Below are 18,273 nucleotides of genomic sequence, written 5' to 3' on the forward strand. Positions count from 1 at the left end.
TAATACATCTCTATATTAAGAATATATGATCCTTGTTATTAGTATATGACACTGGCACAGTGCTGAGCTTACCTAATGCAAATAAAGAATGTGGAGTGGGTGATTAATGGGATCATCTAATATTGGTGATGATGTGAGAGACTGTATTAAGTATATGATTTTTTTTCTTGAATGGCATGATAGATATATGTTTCTTTTTTATATTGTCAAATGATTAATGCTACTTCTAAACTTCTTTACTGCACATCAATTAGTTGTAACTACGGGTATGCCCTTAATACCAAAAAAGGCCATACTTGGGGCGCACACATGTGATCCCATCAATAAACTTTATTGATATGACCCTTGGTTCAGCATGTAATAAAAACTTGGTCTGGGTTCAATCTTAGTCTTTTGATCTTTGATATGGGACTAGCACTAAAGTGTTTTACTATATGTTTTCGTTTCTTTGAACATGAAAGGTGATTCATTGGTTCATCATGTTTGCTCTCAACTTTTTCATTTTTGCTTGATAAGTTGTTTAAACATAAGCATTTGCTAATTTATTTGTTATATGAATCTTTTTTTTTTTTTATAGATTCAGTTTTTTTGTAACATTGATTTTCCTTTTGCAAAAATGGACGAGGAGAAAATATTTTTAATTAGTTTCTTCTTCCTGTAGGCATGGATTACGTTAATTGCAGAGAAGCTAGATGTGACATTGTCAAAGTCTCTGGTACTCTCATATGCATAACTGTTTGTTGAATGTTTGTGAAGCTATACACATGGTTTTAAATATGAGTAAATCATATTTATTCTCATTATGAAATGATAAATCTACAAACAAAGAGAAATAAATTAATCCTTTGTTAAAAGCATGATTAAATACTTTTTCCAAGAAAAAAAGGTGCAGCTATGTGTTCCGTAAGCATGTATGTGTTTATGCATATTTTTGAGAATTGTTCTAGAAATGAAAAGGAAGTACGTTAGGTTGGCGGGAATGTAAGGGAAATGAAGAGGAGGCTTGTTAATGCTTAAATATGAGATAATTATGCCTTTTTGCATAGATTTGACATAAATCTTTTTTTCTTTCACTTTCTTAGCTTCTTGAATAGCTCTCGTAAAAGCAGGCTTAATGTTTAACAGTGTACTAGAGTGATATAGAAAGTGAATGCTATCTTCTTTTTTGTATTAGGTGTTATGGAAGAAATTATCTGCTTTTATGTCATTCTATAATGCATAAAGGGTAGAATATGAACTTATGCCCTACAATCTTATGATTCATGAAATCTATAAGTCTTCATGGATTTTGGAGTGATGCGGATGATGAAGCATGACTCTTGGAGTTTGTGCTTGCTTCCGTCAGCTACCTCCCTAGTACCAGGTCTTTATAAGGGAAGACCCTAGGATGGTGAAGGAGTAGCTTGATATGACCTTTTATAGATGGTCCCATCAAGCTCGAGCCTATACACCATATTTTTGAATGACCAGAGGTCATCATCCAAGTCTAGATTGTATTTGTTACAGGAACCCAGGGTTCAGATAAGAAGCTATATAGAGAACATGTGATTCAATCAGCAAATACCTCATGGTCAAGCTTGGTACATTTCAAGCTTGAAAGTCTTATTTAATTTTTGATCATTAAATGTTAATTTATATTGGAAGTTTTGAACCAAGCTTGAACCTAGCTTGGTTCAAGCTTGAATTGATTTCTAGCTTGATTTAGAATTTTCAAGCTGATCTACTAGGCTGGTGTTCGGTTCAGATAGAAATTAAGCTTGAAGCGAGCTTGAAAAACTGGTGAATAAATCAAGCTTGATCTCAATTTTCAAGCTTGAAATTAATTTCAAATGAAGCTTGGCTTGGTCGAGCTTGGCATATTTACACAGCTAGTTCTAGTATCAGCAGTAGGAGTTGGATAATTTATAGGCTGGTATCAGACTCAAGGCCCTGACTATGAAAATGACCCAAATGTCCATGAGGCTGATAGACACTCCTGGAAACTAGAGTTGCATTTGAAGAGGAAGCGAGTTGCATATACTCTAATTGCTTTCTTTGAGGTGTTTATGACTCTCTTATTGATGTTGTGATTGATAAAGTGTTTTATTTAAAATCATTGTTATTTTTTAAAATTGTTCTAATTCATACTACGTTGAACCTCAAGTAACCCTATGTTCTAATGTTTTTAAGATCCTCTGGCACCTAGAACCCCAAAGAATCATCCAATAGAAAAAAAAAAGCAAAAAAAAAAAATAGCTCGAAAAATTTATAAAACAACAGAAGAAACCAATAAAATGAAAAAATAAAATGTAAAAAAAATCAATTTTGGTTTACTGGTACACGGTTAACAGTCCAGCATAAAGTTTGTTGGTATGGTACTAGACTGTATGGTACCATCCACTACACTTTCCATTGTTGTTGATACTTAAATCCCCAATTACCAGGAGCAAGGTTGGTTGACAGGTGTACTCTATTCTGGGATACTATAGTCTTAATCAAATTAATCTAGCAGCAAACCACCTTGAAGCAAGCAATGCCAATGATTGGAAATTTCTTGACCCCTTGGCAATTGCAACTGATAGAGAAAACCAAGACCCAGTTGCAATAAGCTAGAAGGGATGCTACCCAACTCCATTGCAAAACTCTTTGCACATCTAGAAGTGCTAGTACTGATTTACAACCAGTTCTGAGGGAGTATCCCTCATGGAATTGGAAACTAGCATGCCTGAAGATATTTCAGCATGGAAATGGAAAATTAGCCAGCCTGTAGGAACTTCAGATGGGTAATGACTTTATGACTGGTACTGGTACCATTCCAGAAGACATAGGAAAGCTTACGATGTTGGGACTCTTTAATTTAGACAGCAATAAGTTTTCTAGGGAGACTGCTTTCTCCCTTGGCAAATCTCAAACAATTGAACGAACTGTCTGCCTGGTAGAAGCTTGCAAGGCCTCAAAGCATTGGAAACCTCCAACTGCTAAGGGTCTTTGACTTTTCATATACAATCATCTGAGCAGCAACATACCAAAGGAGGTTTCTAGTGGCCATTGTGGGACTTTGGAATATTTCTATATGTTTCACAACTAATTCCAAGCAACAATTCCTCAGTCATTAGCAACATAGAGGGCCTTCGAGAGCTTGATCTCTCAAAGTATGACTTGTCAGGGTAGAGCACTTTAATCTGTTTTTCAGTCAGCTGGAAGGTGAAGTGCCAGTAAAGGGGTCTTTGGAAATGCAAGTCGAGTCTCAGTCAGAGGCAACTATAGACAGAAAGGGGAAATTCCAGACTTACACTTGCCTCTATACCAGCTAATATCATCTGAAAAGAGAAGCTGGTCTAGATTGCTGAAAATAGTGATCCTAGGAGCACACAGTCTTCTGTTTGATGCCTGTCCTCTTATGCCATTGTTCATTGGAAACAAAAGTCAAAGAATATTTCAATGAAAACTGTTTTTGAAAACTGATATCAAGATGAACTGGCTGAAGCAACTGATGGTTTCACTTCCGCCAATCTAATTGAAGGAAAGATATGATTCTGTGTAGTACTCTTGGTCCCTGTGAGATATGTTGTCAAGGTTTCCACCCACCTTGGCAAGAAACTTCAAAAATCTGTGGCCCTAAGAAACATGTGGCATCACAGTCATGTCAAGATCCTAACTTCCTGCTCGATGGTTGATTTTAGAAGCAATAATTTCTGGGCTTTAATTTTTGAATTCATTACTTGTGGAAGTTCGACAACATGGTTGCGTCAGAACTACATAGGCATCATCATTCAAATAGTTTAAGCCTCGTCTAAAGGTTAAATGTAGTTCTGATATTGATGCTGCATTGAATTATCTTCACAATAGTAGCCATCAATCATTCATTGTGATCTAAATCTTAATAAAGTATTGCTTGGCAATGAAATGAATGCCTTTTGGGGGGATCTCATGCTTGCAAGGTACATTCTTAATGCAACAGGCAGCTCCTGGAAAGATCTAAGCAGCTTGATTCAGACAAGGGGATCTCTTGGGTAAATAGCCTCAGGTACATTCTGCACCCTTTCCCCCTATTTCTTTCTTTCTTTCTTCTTGTTCTTCTTTTTTTGTTGAATTTGTTCAAGCAATTGGATGTATGGGTTACAGAGTACGAGGCTGGTGGTCGTGTATCCACTTCTATGGATGTATATGACTATGGATACTTTCTCTAGGGGATGCTTACTGGAGAGAGACCGTTTGATGAAATGCAGGATGATTGTCTCAGCCATCAAAAGTTTTCGACATGGATTTTCTTGAGAGTCATGGAAGTTGCGGATCTCCGACTATTATTTGTGGTTGATAAGTTTGTTGCTTGTGAATTCTTGGTGTCTTTGGCAAAAATTGATCTTTCTTGCTCAAGTCAATCATGGAAGGATGAACTTGAAGGATGCTGCAGTCATGATACGTGTAGTTAGGTATTCCTGTCTTCGGGCTCAAGTTTTGCAAAAGGATCCGATAAAGGCCAAGTGGATGGTAGTCTCCTATCTTACCTCCTCAAGCCATTTGGATCAATGCTTTTGACTCATTTGCTAATTTTTAAAGTTTTGGAGTGATGTTTTAAGTGCACTTTAATTTATATATACTCTTTCTCTCACTTGAGTTGTTTCCTCATACTAGCGGACGCTTAGGTGAGGCACGGTCTGTTTGTGTATAGCAAGAATAGATAAATTAGACACAAACGTGGCTCTAATTGAAGGATGCATAAATATTGATTATTTTTGAATAACTTTATATTTTTCTCCATCTTGACATATCAGAATAAGTTGACTGAAAGGGATGTACATCTGAAGGGTTCACAAAATTGTATCATAAGCTTCTCTCCCACTGTATACATCAGTCTGATGTTTATGTAGTCCTACTAATTCTCGATTTCTGGATATTTTCTTGCAAATTATCTTGATATTTATTTAAATGTTAGAGCTAGGATGAAAAGATTTTTTTTTTTTAATATCACATCTTTGTGCTGTAACTAAGTTCCACATCAAAGTCAACCTATGACTAAGTAACACATCTGTTTCCTGAAAAAGATTTCTTTGATTGCCTGCCTTTGAGGTGGTAACCTGGACATGGGTATACTTCTGCATGATAAAAGTGTTTGCCTCATCCATATCCATTTCTTCACATTGGCGCAGCACTCCTTATCTCTCCTGGCAAATTATAGGTTGCGCATTAGCATCCCCTTCTTTGACATCATTTTACATGTTAACAAGAAAGAAAAAAGAAAGAAAGAAACATGAGGGACAGTTATCTGACATTAAAATCCCAAGTGTCACGGCCATGTCATGTAAATTTTTCAAGTAGATATTTTTGAGTACTTCTATATTTTCTGGTGTCTCTTTAGCAGAACTAGGAGGTATGAAATGTCTGTATGTAGTCAAAGAATAGGTTGAAGTTGGATGGCTATGTTGCTGGAGTATATCAGATATCTGCAAAGAGTTGAAAGTAGCGAGTCCTGCATTGGAGTTTGAACAATTGCTCCTTTCCGGAGTTGTTTTCGTTTGTGTGTTTGGCCAACCTAAAATCCTGAGCTGTAGTCTAATGCAGGTAGCCACACCGCAAGAGTGGTCCTACTCTTTAAAAGGTCAGCCTATTTATCTTTGCCTTAGCCCCTTGCCAATATGTCAGTTCTTTTAGTGGCATTTCTACCAACATATTTCGTGTGCAGTCCTTTAAGATTGTGATAGAAAATATTATCTATAGAATGAAATGGATGGCTCTCTTCGAGGTCAAGTTGATCTATGACCGCCTAAAGAACAGTGTAGGAAAATAATTCAACATCGTTCAGTTGGAAGGTATGGTAGGCGGAAAAAAAAGGCTTGTCGTTGGATTGAAGTTTCCCACCATAAAATAGTATTTACCATTAAATAGTGCCCTTCATCTACTTAACATGTTATTTAGTTTAAATTCTGCTAACATCTCAACAAAGCAAAAGTTTTCGCCATGACGCTTCACTTTTTTTGGGCGCCAGAATCTGGTTTCCTAATGGCTTTGAGCCAAATTAAATTCATTTGCGCAAATATTACTTAAATTCTGTCTAAAGTTAATGGACCATCCTTGATTGTATATACTATTTTGAAAATATTAAGGGGCATAACTGTAATTTCGTACTAGTGGTTATGTGTTTTTCACTTGTGAAAGGGATAAATGAGTTGCAGAATTGTGTGTGAAAAAAATTCATTCGTCTAGTAATATCTGCAAGAATGTTCAATAAAAGGGAAAATTTCATATAGTAAGATGGTAGTTTTCTTTTCTCTCTCTCTCTCTAACCATTTGATAGATGTCGTACGAGTTTCAAATTTTGGAATCGTAGATCCACATTTTTCACATTGCATATGTTAGGGTGATCAAAGCCACCCATTAGATATTTATAAAAATTCATGAAGATATAAGTATCTATTCTGTAATCATCCCTCGAGTCAATGACGTGATCAAATGTGATATTCATTACTGATTTTCCTCTTCTCTGAGTAACGTCCACTTCACAACCAAGTGCCTCTCATGTGCACAGCATATGCTAGAGATTTTTGGACGTTGTCACCTGCTATTTTACATGATTAGGGTTTTTGAGGGACATTTTGCATTCAAAGGAGATGAAAGAACCAGGTAAAACAATTATACAAGGAAAAAAAAAAAACATCAATTGGTTTGTTCTCCCTATTTCTCAGAAACACCTATTTACGTGTCGCTGAAACAAAATTCCAGCCAAGATCTCATCTTTCCAACAAAATCTTGTGCCATCCAAACAGACCTATAATGGCTAAAATATATTTAGGTTAAAGAGATGATGTTGGGTTGGCCAATTTGCATTTTGTATTTCATCTGTCGCAAGCATGGTTGTGCATCCAAAATTTTCCATGGAGCCTCGTATGGATCACAAGGGCACCATCTAGCATCCTCAAGCATATAGAATGGTGCAAACACTAGAGCCATCAAAAATTGGCAACATGATTTAAGTTCGATTTGGATCGAAGAAATTTCATTAGATTGATTCTACTTCAGTTATTTATTTTCAGTCAATAAATTTTTAATGCATTTAGCTTTGGGTCCATAGGGCCATACTTGGATCTGTCCACGTCACCTTTAGAACCACCACTCTCCACATGCCAAGAGAAAAAATATGCATGGCAGCATGTGCCGTGCTCATGCCAAGTTGTGTCAAGCATCAAGCACCCACATGGAGTTCTATTTCTTTCTTAGAATTCCTTAAGAGTTCTTGGCTACTTATTTTATTGAAGACTGATTTCTTTCCCATGGTAGATTATAATGCTTTACTTTTTTGTGGAGGGTTGATTTCTTCCTTGTAAAAGATAAGAGATTCCTAAACAAACAGGACCCTTAGAGTCCTATATAAATCCTTGTATCTTCCATGAAGAAGATAATGAATGATTTTACAAACTCCACAAATACTTGTGTCAATCGCTCCGAGAGGGAGAGGGTGTGAGACCCAAAATCGCCCCACAAGGGGAGGGTGTGAGGCCCACTTTCTATCCTACTCCTTCTACTTAAGATCCAGTATCCTTGCGACTCTGATCGACTCCACCATCTATCCACGCAAGCCTATTCCGTCAAGAGAAGATTTGTCTCCTCCAGAATTTTCATCTGTCGTGCTGAGAGGAGTGATTTCTTATTCTACAGATCATATGCTGTCAAGGACCTTCGTTCCTTAACAGTTGATCTTTGATTTTTTTTAATCTGATGTTGGTAAAGACCTAGTCTTTATCAATGGATCTGTTTGGTTAAAAGATTAAGAGCCCTAATCAGAGTAGTTTCTTAACTACCACGATCTGGATTCTTATCATCTTCTTGGATTTTCTCACGGGTTTAATGTTTTATTTTCTCTCGTTCCATTCTTATTTCTTTTTGCATTTACTCGTGAGCATGTTTAATTTCTGCTCTCTGTTTATGAAATTCTCTATTACTAGTTGTTTACTGATCTCTCGAATGACATTCATCTGTATCATTTAGATTGATCTCGCTTTAGTCTCGTATCAATCAATCACGTCTCCTGAGCAGAGTATAGGCAACTATACTATCTGTCATAGGAATAATGAGCCCCTGGCTGGACGTGATTTGTTGTTGATGAACAAAAGAGAGCTTGATCATTAGGATTGATTTTTTTTTCTCTCTTCTTTAGGGTTGTCCCGCATCAATTTGGTATCAGAGCTGGTTGATTAGGGCTTTAGTTTAAATTCAGCAATTTAAATTTCCGCAAGTTAAATTTTTACACTCTAAATTTCGTACTTTACTTTCAAGCATTTTAATTTTTATTGCACCTTATTTCTGCATCTTAGAGTTGCATGACCACTAGATCAGGTATCGGGTACCAACATTCTACTTCCCCACCCAACACCAATATGGATCCCAATATAGCAACCATCATTAATGCTCTGACTGAAAAGTTTGATGACATGAAAAATTTTATAAAAGCCATGGATGAGAGAATAGTGGTATTAGAAGAAGCTAGGCAGAAACAACCTGAACTTGAGTCTCTCCGACTACCTATAGGACAAAGAGGTAAGAATCTAGAACTTGATCGACCTATAGGGGCACGCCCGCACCATAACCAGTTCGATCAAGATGAGCATATTCTTAGGAATGTGAAAGTCGAAGCCCCAAGTTTTGATGGTTGTCTAGATCCGAGAGAGTACCTAGATTGGGAATTAGGTATGGACCACTATTTTGGATGGTACGAAATGTCTGAAGCAAGGAGAGTTAGGTTTGCTAGGATGAAATTGGTGAAGCAAGCTTGACTTTATTAGAAAAGTGTTGAGCGTCTTCTCAATCAGAGAAGACAAGATCCGATAGAAACCTGAGATGAGATGAAAGAAAAACTCAGAGAGAAGTACCTCCCCACCTCTTACCAACAAAGACTTTTAGATCAATGGTAGAGGCTTACTCAAGGGAATAGATCAGTCACCGAGTATATCACGAGATTTGATGAATATCTCATGAGATGTGGAGTAGCCGAACATAGGGTTGTTACCTTATCTAGATTTAGAGCTAGATTACGAGAGGATATTCAGTGTGAGCTCTTTCTGTGAGAGGTAACAACGTTGGAATAAGCTTATCAACTTGTCTTAGACTTTGAGAGATTTTCTAGATATTCGACTCTCCGTCGTCCTGAACCCAGCCGAGTAACCCCTTCTTGATCGAGACCTAATATTAATCAAACTCCTAGTAACGGACCTCCACTTACAAATCCTATTGGGAGAAAAGAAGATAAAGGAAAAGGAGCTATAGGAGAGTTATCAAAAGGAAGTAGTTTTCGATCTCATTGCTTCAAGTGCTATGGTTACGGTCACTTTGCTGCACAATGCCCCAACCGATCATTATTCGTAGAAGAATTAGAAGGAGAAACTCTAGAAAATATTGAAGAGAAAGTTTATGAAGCTGATCCAGATTTAGCTGAGCAATTTGAGAGTACTGAGGACATCCTAGGTTATGCCACACCTGAGTCAGACCTTAGGCTTGGAGTCATTAGGTATGTCCAAGCACAAACTAAGGAAAGTGAAGACTGACGTAGGACCTCTATTTTTCATACCTTCATAAAATTTGATGATAAAATTTGTAAGGTGATCATTGATAGCGGTAGCTGTATCAACGCCATCTCCACCGACACGGTTAAGCGATTAGGATTAACTCCTGTAGATCATCCCAGTCCATACCATGTGTCTTGGATTGATTCCTCCTCTATTCCCATCAAATTTAGATGCCGTGTGCCCATCCAGCTTCATTCCTATCAGGATCATGTGTGGTGCGATATTTTACCCATGGAAGTTGGAAGTATCATATTAGGTCGGCCTTGGCTATTCGACAATGATGTTATGATTTATGGCCGTACCAACTCCTATAGCTTTAATCATCAGGATAAGAAGATCACGATTAATTCTTTCCCACCTAAGGCTACTAATAGAAAGATAGGCGATGGACCAAAAGAAAATCTCAAGAAGAAAAACCTCAATCTGATAGGTGCTAAAGAATTAGAGACGACCATGAGTGAAGGATCACCAGTTTGGATGCTTGTTGCTAGAGAAGTTCGTGAGGATTCTAAGGTGGATTATCCTAAGGAAGTAGCTAGCCTTCTTAGTGAGTTTCATGACGTCTTTCTTGAGGATCTTTCAGATTACTTACCGCCTATGAGGAACATTCAACATGCCATTGATTTAGTTCCTAGATCTACCCTACCCAACTTGCCCCACTATAGGTTGAATCCTAATGAGCATGCCGAGCTACAAAGATAAGTTGGAGAGCTGATAAAAAAAAGATTTGTGAGTGAGAGTTTGAGTCCTTGCGCAGTTCCTGCACTACTGACTCCAAAGAAGGATGGTACATGGAGGATGTGCATAGATAGCCGTGCCATTAACAAGATCATCATTAAGTACCGCTTTTCCATCCCTAGGTTAGATGACATGTTAGATATGATGGCCAGATCCACTATCTTTTCTAAGATCGATCTTAAGAGTGGTTACCATCAAGTAAGGATTAGACCGGGAGGTGAGTGAAAAACTGCTTTCAAGATAAAAAATGATTTATATGAGTGGATGGTGATGCCATTTAGATTATCTAATTCTCCTAGTACTTTCATGAGGTTGATGACCCAGTACTACGACCATTTATAGGAGTATTTGTAGTCGTATATTTTGATGACATTTTGATCTATAGTCGAACTAGGGAAGACCATTTAGATCACCTCCAAAGAGTGTGTCAAGTTCTTAAAACAGAAAGCTTGTATGCTAAGTACTTTTATGACAGACCATATCATCTTTTTAGGTTTTGTTGTTACCCCCAATGGTGTATCTGCTGATCCTGAAAAGATTAGAGCAATGGTTGAGTGGCCGGTGGCCAAGAGTGTGCATGACGTACAGAGTTTTCATGGATTAGCAACCTTTTATCGTAGGTTCATAAAAGGGTTTAGCACCATAGTCGCTCCCATTACTGACTGCATTAGAAAGGAAAAATTTGAATGGACTAGGGCAGCCAATATAACCTTTCTAGACATTAAAGACAAGATGACTCATGCCCAAATCTTACGTCTCCCTGATTTTTCTAAGATTTTTGAAGTAGCGTGCGATGCATCAGGAGTTGGGATTGGTGGTGTCCTTAGTCAAGAAGGTCATCCGGTAGCATACTTTAACGAGAAACTTAACGATTCTAAACTCAAGTATTCTACCTATGATAAGGAGTTTTATGCGGTAATTCAAGCTTTAAGATATTGGAGGCATTACCTACTACCGCAATAATTTATTTTGTACTCTGACCATGAGGCCCTTAGATTCTTGAATTCTCAAAAAAAATTGAATCATGGACACGGTAGGTGGGTCGAGTTTTTACAAGCCTATACTTTTGTTTTGAAACACCGTGTAGGTGTAGAGAATCGTGCTGCTGATGCTCTGAGTCGTCGTCATACTTTGCTGTCCATCGTTAGTATAGAAGTTGTTGGTTTTGATAAGGTTAAAGAAAATTATGAGTGTCCAGATTTTGGTGACATACTTACCGCTTTACGTAAGGGGCCATCTAGAGAATATAGTGAATATACCCTTCAGGATGGTTACCTATTTAGAGAAACTAGGCTGTGTATCCCCCGTACATCTTTAAGAGATTTTTTAGTTTAGGAATTACATGCTGGAGGATTAGCTGGACACTTTGGTAGGAATAAAACTATAGAGTTGGTAGAAGCCCAGTTCTTTTGGCCAAGCTTGAAAAGAGATGTCGTCCGAATTGTTACCCAATGTAGAACATGTGTCGTGGCCAAGCAGAGAAAATAAAATACTGGCTTATATACATCCTTACCTATACCAGACTGTCCTTGGCAAGATGTTAGTATGGATTTTGTTTTGGGATTACCTAGGACAGTTAGGAAGCATGATTCTATTCTAGTGGTTGTAGATAGATTTTCAAAAATGGCACATTTCTTGCCCTGTTGCCAAACGTCTGATGCGTCGAAAGTTACAAGGATATACTTTGATGAGATTGTTAGACTACATGGTTTGCCTAAAACCATTGTTTCTGAAAGGGATGTTAGATTTATGAGCTACTTTTGAAAAATCCTATGGCACCTTTTAGGCACAAAACTAAAGTTTTCTTCTGCCTATCATCCGCAAACAGACGGTCAGACTGAAGTAGTTAATAGGAGTCTTGAAAATCTTTTGCATTGCTTGATTGGGGAACATATGGGTAACTGGGATCTTTTGCTGCCCCAAGCCGAATTTGCATATAATAGCTCTGTTAATAGGTCCATTGCATGAGTCCTTTTGAAGTAGTTCATGGATATCAATCTAGAAAACCAATAGACCTCATCCCACTACCCATGCATGCTAGGATTTTCGAATCTGCAGAGTCATTTGCACAGCATGTCAAGAGTCTACATAAAAAGATCAGTAAAAAAATTAGTATGAGCAATAAAGTTTATAAACAAAATACAGATTCTCATCGACGTGTTCAAGAGTTTGCAGAGGAAGACTATGTGATGGTTCGATTGAGGCCTGAACAGTTTTCCCCCGGAACCGTGAAGAAGTTACATGTCCGAGGAGCAGGTCCGTTTAAGATCATAAAGAAAATTGGATCAAATGCGTATGTTGTGGACCTACCTTCTGATTTTGGGATTAGCTCTACTTTTAACATTACAGATCTTGTCGCCTATAAAAAACCAACTCGGATACCTAGTGAGTCATTTGAGCCTGAACCAACCTTTGAGAGCGAACCTATCCCTGAGTATCCACCAGCCAAAATATCAGCAAAACACGATCAGATTGAGAGAATTTTGGATGAGCAGATCCTTTCTACCCGGAGTCGAAGCTATCAACGATATCTGGTCAGATGGCGAGGTCGATCGGAGTATGAAGATACCTGGATCACTCGAGAAGAGCTGCAATGCATTGATCCTGATCTACTTGAGCGTCATCAGAGTGGAATCGATCCACACTCGACAGGGTCGAATTTTTCCCATCTCGGGAGAATTGGTGCAGACACCAGAGCCATCAAAAATCGACAATATGATTTAAGTTCGATTTGGATTGAAGAAGCCTCATTAGATTGATTTTACTTCAGTTATTTATTTTCAGTCAATAAATTTTTAATGCATTTAGCTTTGGGTCCATAGGGCCATACTTGGATCTGTCCACGTCACCTTTAGAGCCACCACTCTTCACATGCCAAGAGAAAAAATATGCATGCCAGCATGTGCCGTGCTCATGCCAAATTGTGTCAAGCATCAAGCACCCACATAGAGTTTCATTTCTTCCTTAGAATTTCTTAAGAGTTCTTGGCTACTTACTTATTTTGTTGAAGGCTGATTTCTTTCCCATGGTAGATTATAATGCTTTATTTTTTTGTGGAGGGTTGATTTCTTCCTTGTAAAAGATAAGAGATTCCTAAACAAACAGGACCTTTAGAGTCCTATATAATCCTTGTATCTTCCATGAAGAAGACAATGAATGATTTTACAAACTTCATAAATACTTGTGTCAATCACTCCGAGAGGGAGAGGGTGTGAGACCCAAAATCACCCCACAAGGGGAGGGTGTGAGGCCCACTTTCTATCTTACTCCTACTTAAGATCCAGTATTGCTGCGACTCTGATCGACTCCACCATCTACCCATGCAAGCCTATTCCGTCAAGAGAAGATCTGTCTCCTCCAGAATTTTCATCTATTGTGCTGAGAGAAGGAGTGATTTCTTATTCTACAGATCATATGCTGTCAAGGACCTTCGTTCCTTAACAGTTGATCTTTGATTTTTTTTTAATCCGATGTTGGTAAAGACCTAGTTCTTTATCGATGGATCTATTTGGTTAAAAGATTAAGAGTCCTAATCAGAGTAGTTTCTTAACTACCACGATCCAGATTCTTATCATCTTCTTGGATTTTCTCACGGGTTTAATGTTTTATTTTCTCTCGTTCCATTCTTATTTCTTTTTGTATTTACTTGTGAGCATGTTTAATTTCTACTATCTGTTTATGAAATTCTCTATTACTAGTTATTTACTGATCTCTCGAATGGCATTTATCTGTATCATTTAGATTGATCTCGCTTTAGTCGCGCATCAATCAATCACGCTTCCTGAGCAGAGTATAGGCAACTATACTGTCTGTCCTGGGAATAATGAGCTCCTGGCTGGACGTGATTTGTTGTTGATGAACAGAAGAGAGCTTGATCATTAGGATTGATTTTTTTTTCTCTCTTCTTTAGGATTGTCCCGCATCATAGAAACTATGAAAATTCAATGATACTGCAAAGTGCATCTAAATCCAGAGTTCATAGAACTCAATTTATGTTGCACAGCAGGCTCTTAAAAATTTGGCATGTCAATTTTTGTAGGGTTTTGATTTGCACTTATTGTTATTGTTGTTGAGAAATATTAAATTACATTTGTTAACTGGTACCAAAATGGACATAAGTTATTTATTGGTCCTTGAGTTACAAGTGCCATACGAATTATCTATGATCTTTTGATGGAGTATGACGAAAAAAAAAAATAATTAGTCTATATTTTTTTTGGTAAAAATATAAGTCTATATTTGGACATATAGTTATTTTCAGTATTTGACTTATAAGTCTTAAGTGCAATCTTCTAAGAGGTATGTTGACAACGGAATATTTATGAATTCTTGAATCAATTTGTGGTTATTGGGGGAAAAACATTCCAATGCAAGCTTATTTTGAAGGCTAAATTGTATGTTTATAGAAATGCTGCAAACTGGATAGTGATATATATATAGCCAATCTTATTGGGATTACTTTGTGAATGGTTGTGATAGATATTTGTTTTAAGTTACGGGATTTTTTTTTTTTGATTTTCATGGATGTATTTATATTGGATTGTTTTAATAAATCTGACCTACCAATAAAAATATTAAATTATATATATTTTTTTTTTTGTGGACACCGATGTTTGAATTACATCCACCATACAAAATTTTAGGCCACCTTACCTCTCCGCCCGATTGAATGGAGTGGCATATTCAAAAACAGATTCTCTGTGATACTTAAAAAGTACGGCAACATGCTGTGCATGTTTCGGAGATGTCCATCAAAAGATGGATAAATGTGCCTGTTAAAATACTAAAAAAAAGAAATAAATAAATCTCAAAAATATTTGAATAATTTAAATAAATATTATATAATTATTTTTTTAATAAATATTTTAATATATGTATAGTATTTTATGATATTTTTTGGATACTGATCCTGTTTCTGTTCGGATATCATGGGATAAGTCTGCAGAGAAAAATCTCACTACTTCTCCCCCACTTCTTTCATCTAACCTCCTCGTCTTTCCGTACCCTCCCTAACATCACCATCTTGAATACCACCTGCCACTTCCCCTTCCAGTTCTTATCCTCAATATGAGTGTCATCTCATCCTCGTTGCCAGCGCTATCCACAATGTATAGTTATCGTTCCACCATCCATAAGTACATGTGCAACTTAGAGATCATCGATAAAGATGGAATTGTAGTGTCTTACTTGGTATCCAGCATCTCTCACTGGTGTCCGGCAAACACCCCCTAATGTTTCCAAGTACCATGTAAAAGTAAAACCATTGTATGCACCTACGTACTCTGCAGGCACCATCCCACAATCCTCATGTCATTGCAAGGAACTGAACAATCCATGGCATGGTGGCGGTGAGGTCCCAAATGAGCCCCTTTGCTGCCATGGCCAACGCGACACGACCGTCAGCACAGGTGTCAGTGTCGTAGGGGTCCAAGAAGTGGGGCAATCTCATAGTGGAGGTAGTCATTAATTGAAGATGATGTGGGCTTTGTTGGCAGGCCTCTGTCGCTATGAGACAAGTGGGGTGGAAGAGGCAGAGGTAGCACTTGAAGAGGGCGGAGACGAGGTTGGAGACGCGTTGCCTTGGCAATGGCCAAGGAAGAGGAGGGGTTGAAGATCTTGGTGTGAAGGCTGGTTTTTTTTTATGGAAAAGGAGGCAGGGACTGCCACCTGTCATTGTTGATAGAGAAATAGTATTTACATAAGCTAATTGCAGGAGGATATAGCTGAGAGAAGCTCAGCAAGTCTGAGAATATAACAAGGCCGGGAGCAGAAAAGATGGAACAGGGGAGCACGACCAGACCAAGAAGAGATGCACAGGAGTCAGACTTTACCGGATAGCAAAGGATAAATTTCTTGCTCCGTGTTGCTCATTTTAATCCTCTAGGAGATCGTACAAACCAATTTTAAACAAGGCCTCATTGGATGCTAGACCTACAAAATCTTTCTCCTTACAGAGCTTTGGCCACTATTGATGAAATTAATCACATCAGATGCGCTAACTGGATGAGAGGTTGCTCTGTCTAATCACTGTCTTAGTCACTCAACTGTCTAGCATGTCTAGCAGGCTTTGCAGTTAGGACAATCTACTGGTGGGATCAGTTAGAATCCAGCTTTTCAATTGGTCTATGCATCGTTGCTTCAGCTAGGAGGTGTTCTTGGCCCTTAAATGGAAAATGCATTGATTTCTTTCCTTCTAGAGACATCACCAAGTCGAGGAGATGAAGCTATTCCATATGAAGGGGGGAACACATCTTTGGTAGTTTGAGTTGCTAAGGTCCCCAGAGAAGATCAAAAGATGGACGAAGCTGTAGCAATTCCAATTTATCATTGAAAGAGCTCCAAAGTCACTTGAGAAAGAGCAGGTTAGGAATAGGTGTTGTGCAGTCTCCTCATCTTCCCCACACAACCGGCAATGCTCAAGAGAAGGGAAGTTTTCTTTTCTTGAGATTGTCAGCAGTAAATAATCTATTATTGAACATTAGCCAGTTGAAGACTGCAGCTTCCAATTAAGCCAAGTGAATTTTGAAATAACTCCACCGTGGGTGAAGAAAAGGCATGCATCTCTATCCATTTAAATGCCCTTGAGACTCCAAGACTATTCAATTTTATCATCTTCTGCAAATAAGATTATCTGAGAGGCACCATATTATTTTTGAACAAAGACCTTTGATCGGTGCATTAAGAAGTCAGTAATCGAAATGTCTGTTCTCACAGTCTCAAAGAAGAGAGATGGGAAGTTGTCCTTAAAAGCTAAGTTGGAATACCAATTGTCGAACCAAAATGCAATGTATTGACCGTTTCCCAACTTGAATGAAGCAGCTGTTAGGAAAAGAGCCAATGTTTTGACTGGTGGGGACATTGGAGTTGGCTAAGAAGATAATGGGCTAGCGACGTTGTACAGGTGGAAGGAGGTTGGGAGAAGAGATTGGCTAAGAAGTGGCAATGTTTAACTGTTTAATCTGTATAGCTTGATTCGAGTTACTGGAGATCGAGTGAAATTATCTATTTAACAAAATAGTCAAATTCCGATCTGGATTTTTGCATTCAATAGATAAGTTAGGTTCGAAGTGACAGCATTTTGATCTATCTTTTATCTAACCTGATCTGTATCTGGTCTAATCTGATTCAATTGCCATCACTAATTGCATGATCAATATTCCAATATCTTGAAGGGAAAAGCTAACACTCATTAGTTATGGAAGGACCACCACATGATGCTTAAACAGTGCCATTCCATTGAACTGAATGGGGGATTAAAGTTATCCGATGAAGGTGAAAAAAGTCACGATCGACATTTCTTGTTGAATGAAAGCAATATCAGCATAGAATTTTTATGTAATTTTTGCTGCCATGAAATCATTCATCAGAAAAAAGATCATATAACGGCGAATCATCCTTCAATCAAAGACTCCATTTTTTAAATTTAGTTGCATGCATTCACAATACAACACTATATTTTGATTCTCATGGAAGTTCAAACTAGACTAGCTTGATTTGAAGCAAAATCAAAAATAACAAGCATTGTAGAATTATCATGCTGGTTTTAGAGGCCTTTTATTTTGTTATTTATAATTAATAATAAAATTTTGAATAAAGATAATTATTTGACCATTATTTTAATAAAAAAATAACCATTATATAAGATGTTTGATGGCTGTTGTCAATATTTTTACTATTAAATAAACTAGTACTTTAAAAATCATAGAAAGAATTATTTGTTGTCCCACATTATAACGGTGAAAACTAATAATAGTCGGTATGTTGTTCACAAACAAATATTTTTAGGATCTATTCTTTTGTAGATAAATATTATGAAAAAATTGATTAACTTTTTTATTGACTAATTTATTTATGTTCTGATACTTTTCAAGATGGATAAATTATTTTCTTAAAGATAGTATTTATCCATGAAATGAGAGAAAATCTTATCCACTTGAAGATAGCTAAATCATTTTTCCATCAATCAGAAAATAACCTCTTTAATTCATTCCTAATATAT

The 18,273-nt window shown here is 37.4% G+C and overlaps 1 protein-coding gene and 1 pseudogene across 16 annotated transcripts in view; both read left to right on the plus strand.

The window, feature by feature from the left end:
• LOC105034244 (protein COFACTOR ASSEMBLY OF COMPLEX C SUBUNIT B CCB4, chloroplastic) overlaps window positions 1–4,728 on the plus strand; it is a 73,431-nt gene extending 68,703 nt beyond the window's left edge. For 6 of the 16 annotated variants that reach the window (XR_002163587.3, XR_003799033.2, XR_012138466.1 and 3 more), the window contains 3 exons: window positions 662–715; window positions 3,941–4,006; window positions 4,105–4,728. Coding sequence is in view for 4 of the 16 variants with exons in the window: in XM_010909310.4 (XP_010907612.1) it covers window positions 662–715; window positions 3,941–3,961 (75 nt within the window). In the remaining 12 variants the exon portion in view is untranslated. Of the gene's footprint in view, window positions 1–661; window positions 716–3,920; window positions 4,007–4,104 lie in introns of all 16 variants that reach the window. The other 10 variants (XR_012138460.1, XR_012138467.1, XM_010909315.4 and 7 more) reach the window with 5 other exon arrangements.
• Window positions 4,260–15,885, plus strand: LOC140855816 (uncharacterized; annotated as a pseudogene).
• The last annotated feature ends 2,388 nt before the right edge of the window (window positions 15,886–18,273 follow it).

Source organism: Elaeis guineensis, chromosome 1, assembly GCF_000442705.2.
Source record: "Elaeis guineensis isolate ETL-2024a chromosome 1, EG11, whole genome shotgun sequence".
Classification (NCBI taxonomy): Eukaryota; Viridiplantae; Streptophyta; class Magnoliopsida; order Arecales; family Arecaceae; genus Elaeis; species Elaeis guineensis.